General features: G+C 42.8%; 1 protein-coding gene across 1 annotated transcript; it reads left to right on the forward strand.

The window, feature by feature from the left end:
* Positions 1 to 76: 76 nt before the first annotated feature.
* Positions 77 to 18,294, forward strand: LOC115577032 (NGFI-A-binding protein 1). The gene is made up of 8 exons (XM_030409808.1): positions 77 to 589; positions 7,535 to 8,337; positions 8,437 to 8,570; positions 8,714 to 8,765; positions 10,300 to 10,419; positions 12,134 to 12,302; positions 14,910 to 15,065; positions 15,361 to 18,294. The coding sequence occupies exons 2-8, from the start codon at positions 7,537 to 7,539 to the stop codon at positions 15,435 to 15,437; spliced, it is 1,509 nt and encodes a 502-aa protein (XP_030265668.1). The 5' UTR covers positions 77 to 589; positions 7,535 to 7,536; the 3' UTR covers positions 15,438 to 18,294.
* The last annotated feature ends 813 nt before the right edge of the window (positions 18,295 to 19,107 follow it).

Raw genomic sequence — 19,107 nt, forward strand, 5'->3', positions numbered from 1 at the left:
ATGCTCAGAATCACCAGTGCTTTTATTTTTGTGGCGCCGGCCGGACGTGCGTGTGTACGCCTGCGTGTGGTTTGACGGTGTGATGAATAGTGCAGGGGAGTGGAGAGACGCTGGGAGAGGACTCAAACACTCACACACACTCACTCACGCACACACACACGCACACTCACCATCATCATCAGACCCGCACACACACGCAACACACACTCGGAGGAAGAAGACGCACGAAGGTCAGCGGCGCCTCTTCCTCACTCATATCTGCGCTTCTCTCTGTCCGCGGCAGGAGACAGAAAAAGTTTCCAATAGGAGAGGAAGAGGAGAGGAAGAGGAGAGGAGTGTCGACACGCAGGGCAGCTCTGAGGTTCTGCTTCTGGTTCTGGACGTTATTCTTCTATTTCTTGATTTTCTACGCTTGTGTTGGTATTACGCGCGGCGCGGCTCCGGGGGATCCCTTCCTTCTCTGCGGGCTCTCCTTCTGCACAGACAGGCAGCCAGCAGGCGTTGTGTTGACAAACAGTCCACAATAAAGGGGACAGAGAAGAAGACGAGCTGGACCAGGGCGGACCAAAGGGGGCCAGAAACTCACCAGGTAGGCTCGGATCTGATCCTGCATGTGCTGCTGAACATCTGATCCTGGAGTGTGGCTCGTGTGTGCACAGACGCCCTCCAGTTATTATAAGTATCACAGCATTTAACTCCTCATGTGTGTGGTTTTAGAAATACTATGAAATATTGTGAGTTAAAAATAGCTTCAACCGCCAAATGTGATGATGAAGTGGCTGCTGGGCTCCAGACACGAGACGGCCCGACTGTACATGACACCTGGAAGTGCAATAACAGCATTCATGTGCAGATACATCCAGATTATCAGCATGTTACTGCAGTTTAAGTGGCTCCAAACACAGACTGTAAGACTTTATGTGAAGATTATAGAGATAAAATCACCTTTAAACACAATTAAATACACTTTTGTGCGTTGATATTTTAGATTATAAGCATATTTTTGGAGTTAAAGTGCCAAAAAACGTGAGCACAGACTTTATGTGACTGTTATAGAGGTTAAACCATCTTGAGGCTGAGTTAAAGACACTTGTGTGCATGCAGAATTTGATTATATGCATATTTGTGGAGTTACAAGGCCAGAAAATGTGAGAATGTCACAACAAACTGTCTCCAGATGCAGAATGTTGAGATGAAGATGCCTTAAAGTACATTTAAAGACACGCGTGTGCATGAAAAATGTAGATTATAAACGTATTTGTTGAGTTTAGGTGTCATGAAAGGTGACAGTATCATTGTTAACTCGCTACTGAGCCCCAAACACAGAGTTTATGTGACTATTATGAGGATAAAGTTACCTTGAAGCTCAGTTGAAGCCACACTTGTGCATGAAAAATTTAGATTATGAGCATATTTTTAGAGTTAAAATGCAAAAAAATGTGAGATTGTCATTGTGGATTCACTCCAAAGCAGCAAACAGACTTTATGTGACTGTTAGAGGGATGAAGTTACCTTGAAACTCAGTGAAAGCCTCTTTTATGCAGTATAAATGTAGATTTTAAGCATATTTTTGGAAGTAAAAGGCCAGAAAAACGTAACAGTGTCATTGTAAACTCACTATCGAGCTCCGAACACAAACTGTCAGACATCATGTGACTGTTATAAAGATAAAAACACCCTGCAGCTCAGTTAAACACTCGTGTTCAGGATACATTTACATTATCAGCATATTTTTGGAGTTAAAGTGCCACAAAAAAACTGTAAAAATGTGATTGTAAACTGAAAGACTTCACGTGAATATCAGAGATTAAAACACGACAAACAGTCACAAACTCAATCCAGATTACTGGAGTTAAACATGTCAGAGGGTCAGATTAGACGCACTGTATGAGGAATTATTGCAGGAATACAGTGTCATGATGTTATTTTGATCAATACACAATCAATAATCGTGAGGACACACACACACACACACACACACACACACACACACACCTCCTGAACCACCGTGAAGTCAAAGTCTTCTTCACTGGTCTGCTGCTGCTGCGTGGCACTTCACCTGGAAAACTACACACACACACATCCGCCTCTGCGTGTGTGTGTGTAATCCTTATATGTGATTGTGTGTGTGTGTGTGTGTGTGTGTGTGTGTGTGCTGCCATTGTGCCAGCGCACGCCTCGCTCCTCCAGGTGAAAAGGCGAACTTGCTAAACTCGCTTTGTGGAGCAGGACTTCAATTAGAGGCTGCCACTCACACTCACACACTCACACACTCACACTCACACACTCACACTCACACTCACACACTCACACTCACACACTCACACACACACGTCTGCTGTGATAAAAGTGGAGTAAGATGGCAGGCTGTGAGTGTTTGTGCAGACGGCTGTTGTGAGGCTGCAGTGTTTCCTCGGTGAATTAAGTGAATCCAGTGTCTATTAGTGGAAACACGCTGTGGTGCTTTTATTGCAGCGGGATTACATGTTACATACAGCAGCTAAATGTAGTCTACACGTTTATTTACACTTTATTGTGAAGAAACCAGCAGCTTCAGTTAGCAAAGCAGCAGCATCTGTTTGTTTAATTATAGTTTTCAGGGCTGCGGCTCACAAGTTCTGTCTGTAAATTGTCTGAAAATATAAAGAATAACATAAAAAGATGTTTAATTTACCGTCACGTGTCAGAGAGAAGCGGCAAAGTTCACCCAAAGGTGACGTTTCAGTCTCGTGCTGATGGAAAGTCAGGTGAAGTTTCCACAAAACGCTTCTGGAGCTTCACAGTAAAACTTCCTCCTGAGCAGCTGCAGAAGATGGAGACGTGTTTTAAAACGACCAAAAACAGTCCTGAGATCAAAAACTGATTTTATGTTCACTGTTTTAAAAGCTCAAATCTTCACTGGAGCTGCTCAGGTAAAAGCGTCTTTTCAAATGTAGGATCTTGGAGCTTCAGTCACGCCTGACGATCTGTTACGAGCCGCTTTATGTTGTTTTGATCGGCTCCATTAATCTGCTTAGAAACCTTAAATAAAGATGCTCCTCACATATGCAGAACCTGCCTTGGAAAAGTCATGTTTTTAAGTTCTCTTCAGTCTCACAGTGATCCAGTGATAGTCGTCTGTACATCCATGAGTTCACTGCTAACAGGAAGTGCTAATTAGTAATTCGGCAACATTATAATGGATTTTTTTTTCTTTTGGTTGTTTTTAAATCAAGTCTACATCTAATTCAGTTGTTGAAGAGACTTCTGCAGCGCTGATTCGCTGTGACGCTCCAGAAATGTTCTGTGGAAACTTCACCTGACTTTCCATCAGCACGAGACTGAGATTTCACTTTTGGGTGAACTGTTCCTTTAAAATGCCTACAGCAGCAGAAACATAGCAGCTCCTGTGGGGTTTTTCCACATCGAGACTAAAACGAACGCTCCTTTTAAAAAGTCGTCTTCTTCACTTTTTCATCAAGCGGCTGATCTTTGACCCACAAAGATCTCGGGCCTTGTGAGAACTGGTGTCGAATCGTGATAAAAAACAGAAATACAGATACGAGACTGGAACAGAACACGATCCAGAACCAGAGACACGAGACGACCTGTGCAGGGATCTCGCAGGTCCACGCTGTGTGAAATGGCTCCAATAAAATCTGTGATTGCGCCACAAACGGCAGGAAAATCTTCCTCATCACGGAGCCACAACCTTTAACAAACCGAGCCACGCCCTCTTCAACACCGGCCAGTTCAACACGACGACGTCAGCTTCTTTTATATCCCTTCACATGTACGAACGAGTGCAACGCCGGTGATGTCACAGAGGAGAGACGGCCCTGACAGTCTGAGAGTGTCTCCTGGATGTCCTGAAGAGGCGTGAGACGACACTTTGCACGAGCGGGTTTGTTTCAAGCGTTCGTCGCCTTTTTTAAATTTGTAAAAAGACGCGTGATGAATAGATACTAAGAATCTGTACAATTCTGACGCGAAAGAACAAAGTACTCTTCTCCAACACCACTCAGAGTATTTAGTTACTCAAGTTCCTGGACGCCATTTTGCTCAGTCTTTGTCCGTCCGTGTCGTCCTCTGATTGGCCGGTTCGTAGACGTGTTTGGTGGCATTAAGAGGAACTTGAGATGATGTCTCGCAGCTACATGTCGGATACAGATAAATATAACTTAAAGTACATTTAACTCCAATCAGGAAGTAACCAAACCAAATTTGTAGATCAGAGCTCGACATTTTCACCAGATCTGTTTTTAATCCTCAGCGTTCACCACGAGTCCTCCGCACGCCGCTGACCTTTAGTCTGAACTTGAATGGTCATGTTTTCCTCTTGTTTGTACTTGTTGCATCACGGCGCTCGTGCTGAGCTTCCTGCCTCACACGAGATCAGGTTCCCACAGTGAATCTGCTGTGTCACTACTTTCTTTCACCCTCATGTTATTTGGTACGCCTCGCTTGACGCAGGCGGGACAACAATGCGGTGATAAAGATGGAAAATTCAGCAGGTTGAGCCGCTGGAAAGTCGTTTCTCTAGTTTCTTCTTTTTGATTTGGATCCAGTCGCGCTAACGAATCCTAACACCTCAGATTTCATCCACATTTCTTTCTCCAATCACCCTAAATTTCTTCATTTGAAGGCGATATTTAACGTTGAGCTGTTCAAGATTAATCGACCGGTTGTTTGGTTTATAAAACAAATAAGAACATGGTGAAGTTTATCGTCACAGAGCAGGAAAGAAACCAGAAAATATCATATAGAATTTTGAGTTTTGGACTCAAATGTTACCAACTGATCGATGAATCGTTGCAGATCTAGTTTAATTTTATGTTTTCAGACAAAACAAATGATCATTGATTGGAACAAAATCTAAAATAGAGACTCTAAATCACTGAGTTTCCGTCTTCACTCTCTTTCCGACGTGTTAATTCAGTTGCTCATTTGTTTCCTGTAATTTCCGGAATCGTATTTCCATATTTGTAGTTTCACGATCCAGCAGCTGTGCGGGTTAAAGGTCAGCAGCTCGACGAAAAAGTCAAACGGTGTACTGTGGATGTATTTCAGACGGCGTAGACTGAAGATAAAAACAAGCTGTGTTACAAAACACGAGTTAAGAATAACAAAATTATAACAAGAGGACAGAAAAACCTCGACAACAAGAAACTCTGTAACACAAGTTAGAAGCTTGAAAAGGCGTAGGACGAAGTAAACACTTATTAAATCCGGCCCCCTCATGACTACCTCATTAACTACGTCTTAATCTTTGCAAAATGATTTACTCCTTATTCACACACACATATATAAATATACATATTTATGGAAAACAGTAGTTAGAAAGATTACAATCAGCTTTAAAACCTTAATGGGAGCTGCTGTTTTTAAATCCTAACAAGTGTTTACACATGTAGTATTTAAAGGATGAGCTCACTCACAAATGTATATTTATTTTACACATTTATTTGCAATTCATTGTGAAAAACCCAACCATCCATTAAAATGTTGCCGAATTACTTATTAGCACTTCCTGTTTCCAGTGAACTCATGAATGTAAAGACAGCTCTCACTGGATTACTTTGATACTGAAGAAAACTTTAAAACGTCATTTTCCAAGGCAAGTTCTGCACATGTAAGGAGCGTCTTTATTTGAGGATTTCCAAACCGGATTCATGGAGTCATTGTCTTCTCCCTTCGTGTTGAGGGAAAGTCAGGTGAAGTTTCATAATCCACAAAACATTTCTGGAGCTTCACAGCAAAACAGCCATTTCATGATTTGTTGGTTTTAAAAAATCCCTTATATATACAGAACTTGCCTTAGAAAAAGCATGTTTTTGAATTTTCTTCAGTATCAAAGTAATCCAGTGATAGTTGTCCATTCATCCATGAGTACACTGAAAACAGAAAGTGCTAATAAGTAATTCGGCAAAGTTTTAATCAAGTTTTGTCGTATTTCTTTGTTTGTTTTCTGTTTTTAAACAAGCCTCCAGCTGCTTCAGTTGTTTAGGAGAATTGCTGTAATGCTGTTTTGCCGTGAAGCTCCAGAAATGTGTTGTGGAAACTTCACTTGACTTTCCGTCAGCATGGCGGTGAGGACATAATGACTGAATTTACATTTTTTTAGGGTGAACTTATTCTTCAGACCTGGGTACACGCAAAATCTCTAATGTTTGTGGTTCTAGTCGGGATTAAACTTGAACTATCGATGGTCGCCGTCTCCTCTCAGGCAGCGTTTGTCTTTGTCATTTCGTCGAGGCCTGCCTGGCTCCCTGGGCCTATTCTGGGCGAGGCGAGCCCACCACCTACACATCCTGCAGGGGTGGAGAGAGGCATGTGGTCCTCCCAGCAACCCGGGCCTGCTGACTGCCACTCCTCTGTTAGCTGGGCCTCCGCAGGGCCTCACATGCACTTAGGAGGAATCAAAAACAAGCCTCTTTCAGAACCTCCGCTCGCTGTTTCTCAAAATTCAGGGTGGCAAGTGACACGTATTTGGCAAGGATGTGAGTGTTTCTCTGCTTTGTAAGGGTTTGGGATCGGAGGCAGAGTGAATGACAGCGTCGCCTTCGAAGATAAATACTAATCTGACGAGCTGACAGGGCAGCGAACAGCCAAAGATACATCCAGAACAGGGTTTATTCACGGGGTGCTGCAAATGTGGAATCTGCCTTGAGCTAAAATAGTAACAGCAAAATAAAAAACACCAGACTTTCAGCATTTTATTACTTTGTGCACTCCTGCAAGAAATATCATGAAATTATCCCTTTAACATGAGAGAAAACACGAACATGTTCACGTTCATACCTGTAAAAGTGCTGATTATAAACAGTGTGAAAGCAGAAATCCCACCTGTACTAATCACTCTTAAAATGTCAGGCACTCGTGGCGTTCTCGATGGAAACGTCGACCATCCAGTCGCCAAATTGAACCTTTTTACGCACCTGCTGAGGCCTGATAAACTGCACACACGCACCTGCCAAGAGTCATATGTACAGTCCAAATATAAGTCTTTACAGTTTCACAGAAACGTGTCTCCATGTCAGAGCACAGCCGGGGTTTTGGTGCAGAACGTACGATAAAGAGGCTCAAGGTCGATGTTTCTTGCACCTCTGTCGTTGCTTCAGTTACAAATGTGACATTTTTTTCTTTTGTCAAACTGTCTCCAAGCTCAAGATCTGTTTGTGTTCTGGATGCAGCGAGAGCATTTTGCTTTTTGTCGAGAGCCGTGTGACAACCAGGAAAAGGCAAATCGCCTCGGAGTAAATGTCCTTGGATCAATGTCTGGCTGACTTATCCATAGCTTGGTTTTCTCACCATTTGGTGCCCAGCAGGAGGATTTCAGTCAGCAAATGACTTATCTGACATTTCTACATCCGACTTTTTTGAAGGACTGGGCAAGATATTCAGCCTTAAAGGTCCAATTTGTTGATTTTTTTTAGTCTCAATCCGAAACTGATTATCTGGGATTTATGTTGCTGAGGGTGAGTTGAGGAGAGAAGCTGCTCTGTTGGCACCAAAACAAAGATAAATTATTAACGTGTTGTTCGTCCTCCCTCAGGTATGGCAGCGGTGTTGCCGAGAACCCTGGGTGAGCTGCAGCTCTACCGGATCCTGCAGCGGGCCAACCTGCTGTACTACTACGAGGCCTTCATCCAGCAGGGCGGCGACGACGTGCAGCAGCTCTGCGAGGCCGGGGAGGAGGAGTTCCTTGAAATAATGGCCCTCGTCGGCATGGCCAGCAAGCCGCTGCACGTCCGCCGCCTGCAGAAGGCGCTGCGGGACTGGGTCACCAACCCGGCCATCTTCAACCAGCCGCTCACGTCGCTGCCCGTCTGCAGCATCCCCGTCTACAAGCTGCCCGAGGGCTCGCCCACGCTGCTCAGCAGCCAGGATCGAGCCAACACCGCCAGCGTCAAGATGCCCAAAGGCGTCGCCGCTGCCTGCTCCGATCCAGGGAAGCTGGACGTGGCGCGGGACAAAGTGTCAGCTGGCTCGCCTCTGCAGGGCAGCAGCGAGGCTCGGTTCTGGTCGGGCCACAGCAACGACAGCGAGCACAGCCTGTCGCCGTCAGACCTCGGATCCCCGTCCTCGCCGAGGGACGCGTTAGAGGCTCTGGACGCCGCAGCCGTCCAGTCCGTCCTGGAGTGTGTGGACAGGATGGCACCGGGACTTCCAAAGGCCGACCTCGCTGAGGTCAAAGAGCAGCTGAAGAACAACAAGAAAATGGCAAAGATGATCGGACACATCTTCGAAATGAGCGACGACGACCCGCGGAGGGAAGAGGAGATCCGTAAATACAGCGCCATCTATGGACGCTTCGACTCCAAGAGGAGGGACGGCAAACACCTGACGCTGCACGAGGTTCACTTCACACGCTTGATAGGAGAATTTGTCCTGTTTGAGGTTTTGATTCTGTGTTTTTTCCCAAAACTAACCCGACTCACTGTGTGTGATGTGCAGCTGACAGTGAACGAGGCAGCGGCTCAGCTCTGTATGAGGGACATGGCTCTGCTAACACGTCGAGACGAGCTGTTCGGACTCGCCCGCCAGATTTCCAGAGAAGTCACCTACAAGTACACCTACCGCACCAGCAAGTAAGAGCTCCGTTTGTTCTAACACATCAGAACATCAGTGTCTCTCCTGTCTTAAAGACTCCAGCTCTGTTGTTGATGTTTTTTAGTTTGAATACTTGTGATGTAGAAAGTCCTAAAGTGTGTTTCCTGATGTTTCCCTGCAGGTCTCGCTGTGGAGACAGAGACGAGCCGTCTCCTAAGAGGATTAAAACAGAGGTGAGAGAAACATCCCTGCAGCCAGATTACAGCTGGAGATTTTCCAAGGTCATGTTGAAAGAAACCAGTTTTGGTCTCCACAAACACAGCTGGAAACGTTAACACACTCAGTTTTAGTCTCAACAAACACGGCTTTAAATTTCCAGACTTCCCGTCAACGATATTTGTTTTTCTTACCACAAACGCAGCTGGAAATCATCCTGAGTTCTCCTTACAAACAGCCAGCGTTGGTCTCCACAAACACGGCTGCAGATTTCCTGACTTCCTGTCAACAAACCTCTTTCTGTCACCACAAACACGTCTTAACATTCCCACTGAGGTCTCCTTTAAATTCACTACAATCATGGCTTTAGATTTGGTTGCTTCTGATAAATAATGTTGAACAAAGAATCTCACTCTTTGGTTCAGTATTTAAAACTTAAGATTAGAGGATACTTGCTTGGCAGATGGCGCTGCTCAGTGTGCAGCGCTCAGAAACAGATCGGACGCAGCAGCGCCGGCCTTGAACGGAGTACAAAGCGATCTCTCAGCGTTCCTCCGCTGACACAGTTGGCTCCGAGTTTCGTCTTTGAATGGCTCCTCTCAGTTTGTAAACGATGATCGAAAACATGTGGTGGCTGCGAACTCTGCGGGGATTCTAACCGAAGGCGAGGAGCTGCAGATGAACCGACACCTGCTCACTGAAACTCCTCGGAGCTCCCGGAGGGCGGAGCTACTGCCAGAATCCACCAACAAACTCTCAAAAAGTCCAGTTTGTTCTGTCGGTTGTTTTTTATCAAAGGAAATACAAATATTATTGAAACAATAATCCAGTTCTTGGATTAACAATAGTCTGTTTTATTTATGTGATACTTACTATTCTAAAATAGTGTTTATATAAACTTATAAAACAAATTCAAGCAGAGAATGTTGAAAATATGGTGCTATTTCATAAGAAGCATCATTAATAAATGGTAGGTTTATCGTGAATTAAACAATTTAATGATTTATAAAGCATTAATTTACAAATTATGTTTATAAACCTTTACAGTTGCTTCATAAATATTCTATAAATCAATCTAATGGTATTTAACAGTGAAATAACTATCAACTAAAGTTTAATTAGCTATTAATGTACCTTTCATTATAAAATATTACCAAAATATGAATAAATTAATAAATTACAGCAACAAAAACAGAATTAATAGATTAAATATAAGGCAACATTTTAAAAAAACTATAAAAAGAAGATAAAAACACTTTAAGTAAATTAAATTTAACACATAATTATCATCACAAAATACCAAATAATTACAATCAAACTAATCATCATGAATGTTTGAATTTGTCTCTCAAAGTCGTTTTTATGAGTCTTAAAGGATTTTTTTTAATCCAACTAATATCAGAACACATCTATCACAAAACATGTTACAATCTGTGTGTAATTGTCCTTTAATCAACCACATGAGGGGAAAAAACATGTAATTCCTCTCGAAGTTTAATCTGAAAACAGAAATGAGACGAACGCTGAACGTTTCTCTCTGTGATTCTTCAGGAGAACTTCTTCGACATCCAGGAGGCGCTGCAGGCGATCCACATGAGGCAGGAGATGCTGAGGGAGCAGCTGGCCTGCGCCAAGTCGAAAGGAGAAGAAACCGTCGGACGAAATCTGCAGGTAGGCCGACGAGCCAGAGAGAAACTGTTGCTGTTTGATTCTGTTACACTCCCCCAAAATCCCAAACCCACAGGCGTGTTTGAGGACGTTAACAGTCTGACGGGATGTCGGGGGCGCCGTAACAAAATGAGGGAGCTGAAGTGTTTCTAACTCCTGTAAATGTTGAAGTGACTGGAAGACAAATCCAAGGACAGCAAATCATTTACAATACGAGACATTTAATGTTTACGTCTTCAGCCACAAACAGGAAGTCAGACAGTTTTGTTTTTGTCTTTACAACAATAGGAAAACAATAACAATATTGTGAGCCTCATCTGAAACATCCAAATCACTCGTTTCCTGTGTTTCCACCAAACTCCATTCAAATTTCTTACGATTTTAAGAAATCCAGCAAACTGCTCATTTTACCTTCTTGTTTTTTTACATGTAGATAAAAGAGCGTTTTCACTCAAGTCATTTTATTAAGTTGTTAGTTCAAAAATTAGTAAAAGAAGAATTAAGCTCAGGGGTCACTTACTAGCTTTTTCCAGAGCTTTCAAACAAAGAAAACTCACTTTTCATTTTCCACCAAACTCCATTAAAATTTGTTACGATTTAAAGAAATCCTACTCACTTGGCTGTGGTATGTTAAAGGGGTTTCTTGCTTAACACTTAATTTTGTTTGTCACATTAAAAGAAAGTAAGCTCAAGGGCCACTTACTAGCTTTCCCCAGAGCTTTCAAACTCATCTCAGCGGCTTCATCATTGGATAGAGATGGTTTCAGTTTTCTTTGTCCAACTACTTTTGTCATCTTTGTCTTTGCCGAACTTTCCACCAAACTCCATTCAAATTTCCTCCTATTTTAGGAAATCCAGTTAACTACAAAAAGATGCTTTGCCTTTTGTCCGATATCAACAAACCTCATGGCTTTGTTTCTGTTTTAATGTAAATCAACAAGATGGTGACATATTATGGGATGTTAAAATGAGTGTTCCTCGAAAGCTAAAACAAATGCGCCTCAGCTGTCGTGTTTGAAGGATTACCAGCAACAGATCTGGAGACAGACTCCCGTGTCAGCAGATGTTTGTGGCAGCAGGATCCAGTTTGATCCCAGTAATGTCCTTTATTGGTTTCCAGTGCCTCTCTGCTGCTGTGGCTTGTTCCTAATTAGAGCCGGAGTGTAGGAGGAGAGCTTTATGATAACTAATTACGCAGGAAACATGTTCACGTGACGCGCGCTGCTTCACTCCGTCATGTGTGAACATGTCTGCTCTCATGTGTGTCTGCGTGCGAGCTGTTTGCTGATCAGCTGTTCGTGCGGCTGCAGTTACACTTGTCGTCTGTTTGATGTGATTTTCTCGGAAATCGCATTCAGCGGCAGAAGAAGAGATTTCATGGCTGCATTCACACCGCGGGCCGTCTGAAGCTGCCGCTCGTAGCAGACGCTCCTCTGCAGCTCGTCCCATTATAATGTGAGCTGACAGTGATGTGCAGACTGACAATAAGCTGATATCACTGCTGCTTTTATTCCTGCCGTTCCTCAGAGTCTGAGGGTTTGAGTCCTCCTCTGTTTGCGCTCGCCGACTGCCTGGAGAGGGATTATTCTTCTCCAGGCAGCATGTAAACGATCGTCCACGGGTGTCACTCGGACACTTTGCTGTTACATCTGTGAGGATTGTGTCCACAGAAATTTGTCTCTGAAACAATCTGAGATATTAAAAATTGCGTCCACAGATGCAGCTGGAGCGTCTGCTGGCCCGGCAGATGGAGATCCTGCAGGACGCTGCAGTCCAGGAGCGGCTCCAGGCTCTGGACTGGAGGATCCCCCCCGCCGCCTTAAAGTACCTCAACGACGCCCAGAACACCAACGGAGCGGCCGCCGACGCCAGCAGAGACAGCCAAGGTACGTAGAGCTCGAGCAGCCGGCGGAGAGGAGTTTGAATCAGCTTTGGGAAATAAGACGTGTTGTATTTTATGCTCAGAACATTTACAAAACATGTTGATAGCGCTTTGTGCGTCCTCTAAGTCATCTTAAAGAACGCTCTACCTGAGTTGTTATCAGGGTTATTCCTAAAAAGTGTGTAGCGAGGGCTGCAACTAACAGTTATTGTCATTGTCGATCAATCTGTTGATTATTTTCAGGGTGAATCGAGAAGTCGTTTGATCTATAAATGACTTCAGCCCAAAGATATTCAGCTGTTGGAGGGAAGAAATCAAAAAAATATTCACATTTAAGAAGCTGGAATCAGATAATTTAGACTTTTTACTCAAACCTTTAAATCAATAGTCGGCCAATAGACCCTTTTCTTACAAACTGAAACTGAATGGATCTGTTTTCACGTCTCTCATCTGAGGAAGAATATTCAATGTTTCTCAGCGACACTGGAAGACTAAATGAGTCTTTAAAGTTTCCACTGCAGCATAATTCTCACCTTGGTTTGGCTCGTCTCGGCTGAATTCTGTTGTGCCGAGCTGTAACCGGCTCTCTGCTGCCCCTACAGTCCGATCAGGAGAAACACACCCGGCTGTGGGTTCAGCCTTCAGCCACATCGCTGCCCGTCGTCGCTTTTTAAGCTCGACAGGAGACAAAGTGAATCGGAGCTTAATGTGACTTGATGTTTGTCGGAGGTTAATTTGAAGAGTATTTACTTCATGTCACAAACGGATGAAGGTGCTGATTCTCCACAGCCGGTCGAGGCAGCTGTCACTTTTTATTTTATTTTATTTTTTTAGATTTTTTTGACTCTTCAAAACACAGAGCGAGGAAGAAGACGAGGAAGAAGAAAAGAAAACATCATTATTCAGGATCTTACTTCTCCTCAGGGCCTCATCTCATTTTCATCCCTTTCCTCCCTCACCCACTCCCGACAGCTCATTATATCGCTGTTCCCACAAATCCCACAATGCACCTGTAATTATCACGCCCACGCCTGTTTACCTCCAGCCAGTTGCCTGGAGGGGGGCGTCTCTCTCTCTCTCTCTCTCTCTGTCTACCTCTCTCTCTCCTCCCCCTCTTCTTCTCTGCTTTCCTTCCTCGTTTTCTTCTTCGTGTCCCTTTTCTTTTTTCTTCTCTCCGTCACTTGTCATTTCTTTTCTTCTCCACCTCTCTCCTGTAACACCGTCTTCTCGTCTCTATCCCGCCGTGTCCTCTCTGTACTGTAACTCTTGTTTCCTTCTGTTTGTCCTCTCTTGTTTATATCCTCACTTTAAGCCTCGAGAACAGCTCGACTAAAGAAGCAAAACTGACTCAGTATCACCACAATTCTACAAAACCTGCTTGAGTTTGAATATAAATGTATTTTTTGGAGGGAATGGCTAAAAAATGTTAAAGATGGAGGTCAGGAGTTTAGTTTTTTATCCACCACCAGTCCACAGCAACAGATCACAGCTGCAACAATTAGTTGATTAATGGAAAAGAAATTGTTGATTGTAATTACTGCATATTTGAATTAGCTGACTACTTGATTGGAAACACGTAGTGAATTATTATAAAAGGAACATACGACTTTTTGTAAGTTTCCGCCCACACACTGTATTAATTAACAAGCTAGTAAAATTAAAATTAATGCCTGACTGATGAGATCGTTTGTGATTAAGCAGCAGTAGAGCTTATTTAGCATTTTGATCTGTTGTTATGTTAACAAGACACGTCACAGGAAACATAAATGTTCTTACTCAACAAAAAGATTATTTTTAGGGAGAACACATTTTTAATCCCAGACTTAATCAGCCTATTTATGTGTTATTTCACATTAAATTATTTATAAATAACATAAGATGTGAGTGTTCTAAATTAAGACTACTTGTAAACATCTGCAGGTTTGACGCTAAAGCTGCCCGGAGCGATTATACTTTGAGATGACTCATGGCATGCGGTCGGTATGGAGACAGACTATAACACTCTGCGATACAGTACGCAGTTTATTTTCAGATAACATTACATTAGACAGCAAGTTGTTTTTCCACTGCGTCTGAAAATAAACTGCATACTGTAACACTGAGGTGGAGCTTTTTACCGCCCAGCACTGAACAGGACTGATGAATAATATCCTGCATACTGGAAACCACAGAAAAATACAACATTAATAGCATGAAATACAAGTGTAGAGCTGCATCCAAGCTAACAGTTAACTGTTGTGCTGTTAAGATATGAAGTCTGGGATTCTTGTGTGCATGTGCAGCAGATTCTCCCTCCCGTCTCTCTTTCCTCCTGACTTTCTTGTTCTCAAAGGAAGTGAAAAAGCAAACACAAGGGATCAACAGCAGCTTAACTCGCTCAAACACAGGCTGCGTTTCCACTGGGAATACTGAACATGTGAAACAAAGCCGGTGTTTGAACAACATCTGGGCTGATGTGTGCTTTGGATTCACTTCGTTTTAATTCCGACTGATGATAATACGGTTGAATTCAGTGTTATTTTGTATAATGTATTAATACTGTATTAATTTGGAGCTGAATCGGAGGTATGTGATGAAGTTCTGAGTGTCTTGGTTTATTTCTGTCCTCCAGATGAACGGCCAATCAACTTGCGGGTGGTCAGTCAGAACATGCAGGAAGGCGACCTCCCATTGGGCAAGCAGCTAGCCAATGAGCTGAAGCGCCATCACAACCACAACAACAACAACAACAGCAACAACACAGACGAGACCAAAACACCAGCAACAGGTATGTGAGTTCCTTCAACACTTTTTACTGCATTATAAACCTCTTTGCCGACGATAGCGTCCTTTATGTTTGTCTTCGTCTGCAGAACGCTGGATGTTGCACATAAAATCTGAGAACTTATTGCAGTTTTATAAAGCTTTATGCTGACGATACCGTCCCTTATCCTTCTGTTCATGCTCAGAAACCACATAGAATCAAAACGTGCACAGCGTTCACATGTTCTGCAGTTATAACTCTACATTTCCGCTTTATAAACCTCTTTGCTGATGATACCCTCTTTTATGTTTGTCTGTAGAAAACGGGACGTCGCAGCGAGCATCAAACCACACAGAGAAGAAGACCATCAAGTCAGAGCCGGAAGACTCCACATAGTGCCTCCTGCCTCGCCCTGAAACCCCGCCCCCCCCTCACACCAACCCTCAATTCATTCTACTCACACTTGACAGTATGCAGTTACTACCCGTCTATAGATACTAAGCAAGCACAGCCACAGTAGAGCCTTAACAACCAATGTTGCCTCATGAATAGCATTTATTTTTCTTTGATTTTGTCTTTTTGTTTTGTTTTTGTTGAAAAGGTATTTGCCAAAGCACCGAGAGAGCACGTCGAGAAGCCCTTCAGTGCTCTACAGGTCTTTGTCTGTTGATTAATCGTACACGTTAGATGTACTTGTAATTTAAGAGTGATCTGTTGCAGACATTTGTAAACTCTTTACCTCTGCCTGGGTGGTATTTTGTGTTGCTTTCTTTGGACAGCCAGGTTGAAGGCTGATACGCCGGGGCTGAGTCTTAACTCGAGCGTAGATTCAGAGTCGAGATGAAATCAGAAATGTTGGCTGTGGTGGGTTCAGCCTCGCTGCACCACTTTATATAACTACCATACAGCCAATATTTTAAGACTTCCTTTAGTCACTTGGACGCTAAAACTGAAGCTGCTGATGCTGCCAACATGAAATCTTAAATTTCAAATTTCGAAACATTTCAAGTGTCCACTGTTTCTCCTGCGGAACTTAGCCAAACCAGCGCTGGTGCTCGGGGAATATAAATATGAATTATTTCTCCTCCTGTACAAAAGTGAAGCCATTTTATTCAGAAAACAACACTGCTACGCTAGCTTAGATGGTGACCAGGGCTAAAACTATGCGCTAAATGTTAGCATTTAGCTTGGAACCCATTCAAGTACAGCCTTAAAGATCCAGTGTGTTGGATTTTAGTTAATGTTACGTTGGTTAAAGAGAAAGTCAGCCATAATTTTCTGGTAATAAATGTACTTACGTTTTAAAAGTAACAGTAAATTATACATACATGTATTAACTGTATACTTGGCCTTGACTTGAATTTGGCATAATTGGCAGCAGCGTTATAAATCTGGCACACTGGCCCTTTAAAGATACACAAGCATGTTAAAACATTCATAATTATTTTTAATGTAGTTGCAGTGCTTACTGATGCCTTCTGTTGCCATTATAGATGAAAGTTGTGTCACACTATACATAGAAATATATAAAAATGTACTTTAAAAAGTCATCAACGTGTCCCAGAATTGGAAATTAGTTTTCAGATCTTTACAAGGCAAATAAAACTCCTGTCTACTGTGAGACGATCGTAAAATTTAGCAGCAAAAGCCAAAGATTTAGCAGTTTCTGTCACCGCAGGTCCTCTGAGCCTCCGTCTTTCTCCCAAATCTAACGTAGGTGTCTGCATTTGTACTGTAACTCAAACCGAAGGTGTAGAAGTACTGTAGGGAGATGGAGTTAGGATTCAGCCCCTGTCGCAGTTAGTTTTTTTGTGTCGTTCACATCAAATGGGAAAACAGGAGAGGCGGGATTAATCCTCCCGTCCTCGCTCTTGTCTTGTGTATATTTATGGGAGGTAATATAAGCAGAGGATGTATAGGAGCTGTTGTGGAATAACAGCAGGGTACCTCTGTCATTTGTCTTGGCAGGATGGCTGGGCTGGCATGCCAGAGGCTGAGCTAATTGGTTCATTTCACTTTGTAATTTAGCAAAACACTGCTGTTGAAGTGAAACCACGCATCTGCGAGCGGGGAGTATTTCAGGAATCAAGCCTGTGTTTTATTTTTTATTTAGAAGTGATCCAACGAGCGTTCAGCGCGGCCCCACAGGTCGTAAAATCCACGCAGCATGAAAACTTCCAACTAAAGGCAGAATCAAATATTAAAGATCGCAGGTGTGTGGTTTCTCTACAGCGGCGGCGAGAAGCAAAATTCCTGTTTATTGCTGTTCGTCAAGGAGCAGCAGCCCGGGGTCTGTAAATAGTACCAAGATAACAAATAGTGCTAGCCTAATCTCTCAACCAGGGTTTTCCTTTGTCAAGTGTAACTTTGCTGTAGATTTTTTGGTGTCAATACAGTGTTTATGTGTAGAGCAAAAACAAAAAAAGACAACTTCTTAAGTGTCATTGAGGAAAAAATACAACAGTGTGAAAGTGTCTGGTATATAAAAACATGCTTTACATGATGATAATGTTGATTAGCCTTAGCTCTTAACAGTGTTTAATCCACCTGTGATGGCCATCAGTGCATATTTCAAAGTTTTTGCTGTTTAGAGGTAAAATACATAACGAATAAGTGTTCACTGTGTTTTTATGTGTAAATACGTCTGTTTGCTCCACGACGATGAGACAACTTGGTCTCAGTGTCCTCGCCCCCGACTCCCCTGCAGATAGTTTAGTCTCACTCAGCGTAACGACAGACCAATGCAATATTTATGTAAGTAATAAGTCTATTTGCATTCTGTGCGGATCCATCGTTCTGTTCTGTGCTCTGTAACTGTACGTCTGTCATGAACTTCAGGGTGGGAATTCACCTAAGACTTGGGAAATGTTTGTGTGTCGTCTCACTTTTAGTCACTGTATTTGTATTTAAAGACATTTTTCCATCAGAGGAAACTAAGAGAGGATTTGTGATCTGTTGTAAAACAAAAAAAAAAAAAAGAAAAAGAAGATGAAAAAAAATCTAGATTGCTAACGCTGAGCTAGCCGGTGACGTCGGGGCTCGAACTCCGGCCTGGTTTCAGCGCGACTGTTGTGCGATGTTTGGGAGGATAGCGCATGTCTGAGCTGCCGTCTCACTGATCACTGTTCTCCTCACTGTTTATTGTAAAGTGATAGATTAGGCTTCACCTAGTTATGCACCTGTTTTTTAAACACTAATATATTTTATTTGTTATACAGCACATAAACATTAAACTTTATTTTTTTGAACTCTATTGTGAGGTGCGTTCTGTGATCAATGTCTTCAGATCGATCGGGTGACTTGTCATGTGTGTTGATGATGAGAAATCTACTGAATGGGACATTTTACAGCTTAAAAGACAGTCTGCTCACATTTAAACTTACATTTTAATATGTAAGAATGTGTTGGAACTTGAGCCAAACGATTAGATCATTTTATTTATAGATATTTAAAGACTTTAAGCGCTCTGGCTCAACTCAGGGTGCCATTACCGACCCAAAACTAGCTTCAAAGCTGCTAACGTGAGCTAATTTTAAATAATAAATGACTGAAATCCACACATAACCTTCCCAAATCTGACAGCCAATCATGAGCCAAAGCACGCCTCAGATGAAGAACCGATTTGCTGTAAGAACTCTGGTCCAACTCCTGGTGCCGAACTGAGAAAAAACAAGCATGAAGGCTGCTAACTGGACCGAAATACAGACAAATCCATCCCAAACCAGTCAGACGTTAATGGGACAAAGCCGACCTGGTAGATGACCAGACTCTGGGTGCTGAAGGCTGCTAACTGGACCTAAATATAAGTCTAAAGTCACTTAAATCCACACATAACCGACCCAAATCTGGCAGCTTCTTGAAGCCCAAATCTCACATGTGGTTGTTAAACCCGACACTGCTGGTGAAAAGTGTTTTCTGGGTGCTAACACCAGCCTGAGGTTCTCCTAAAGGCTTATATTTGGATGTCTGGTGACAGTAATTTCCAATTATTCACATAATATTTGCTAAAGAGCTCCAGACGGATCTTCTGCAGCCATTGTTCGAGTCAGAGGTGCGGTGACTAATG

Source organism: Sparus aurata, chromosome 24 (assembly GCF_900880675.1).
Source record: "Sparus aurata chromosome 24, fSpaAur1.1, whole genome shotgun sequence".
Lineage (NCBI taxonomy): Eukaryota > Metazoa > Chordata > Actinopteri > Spariformes > Sparidae > Sparus > Sparus aurata.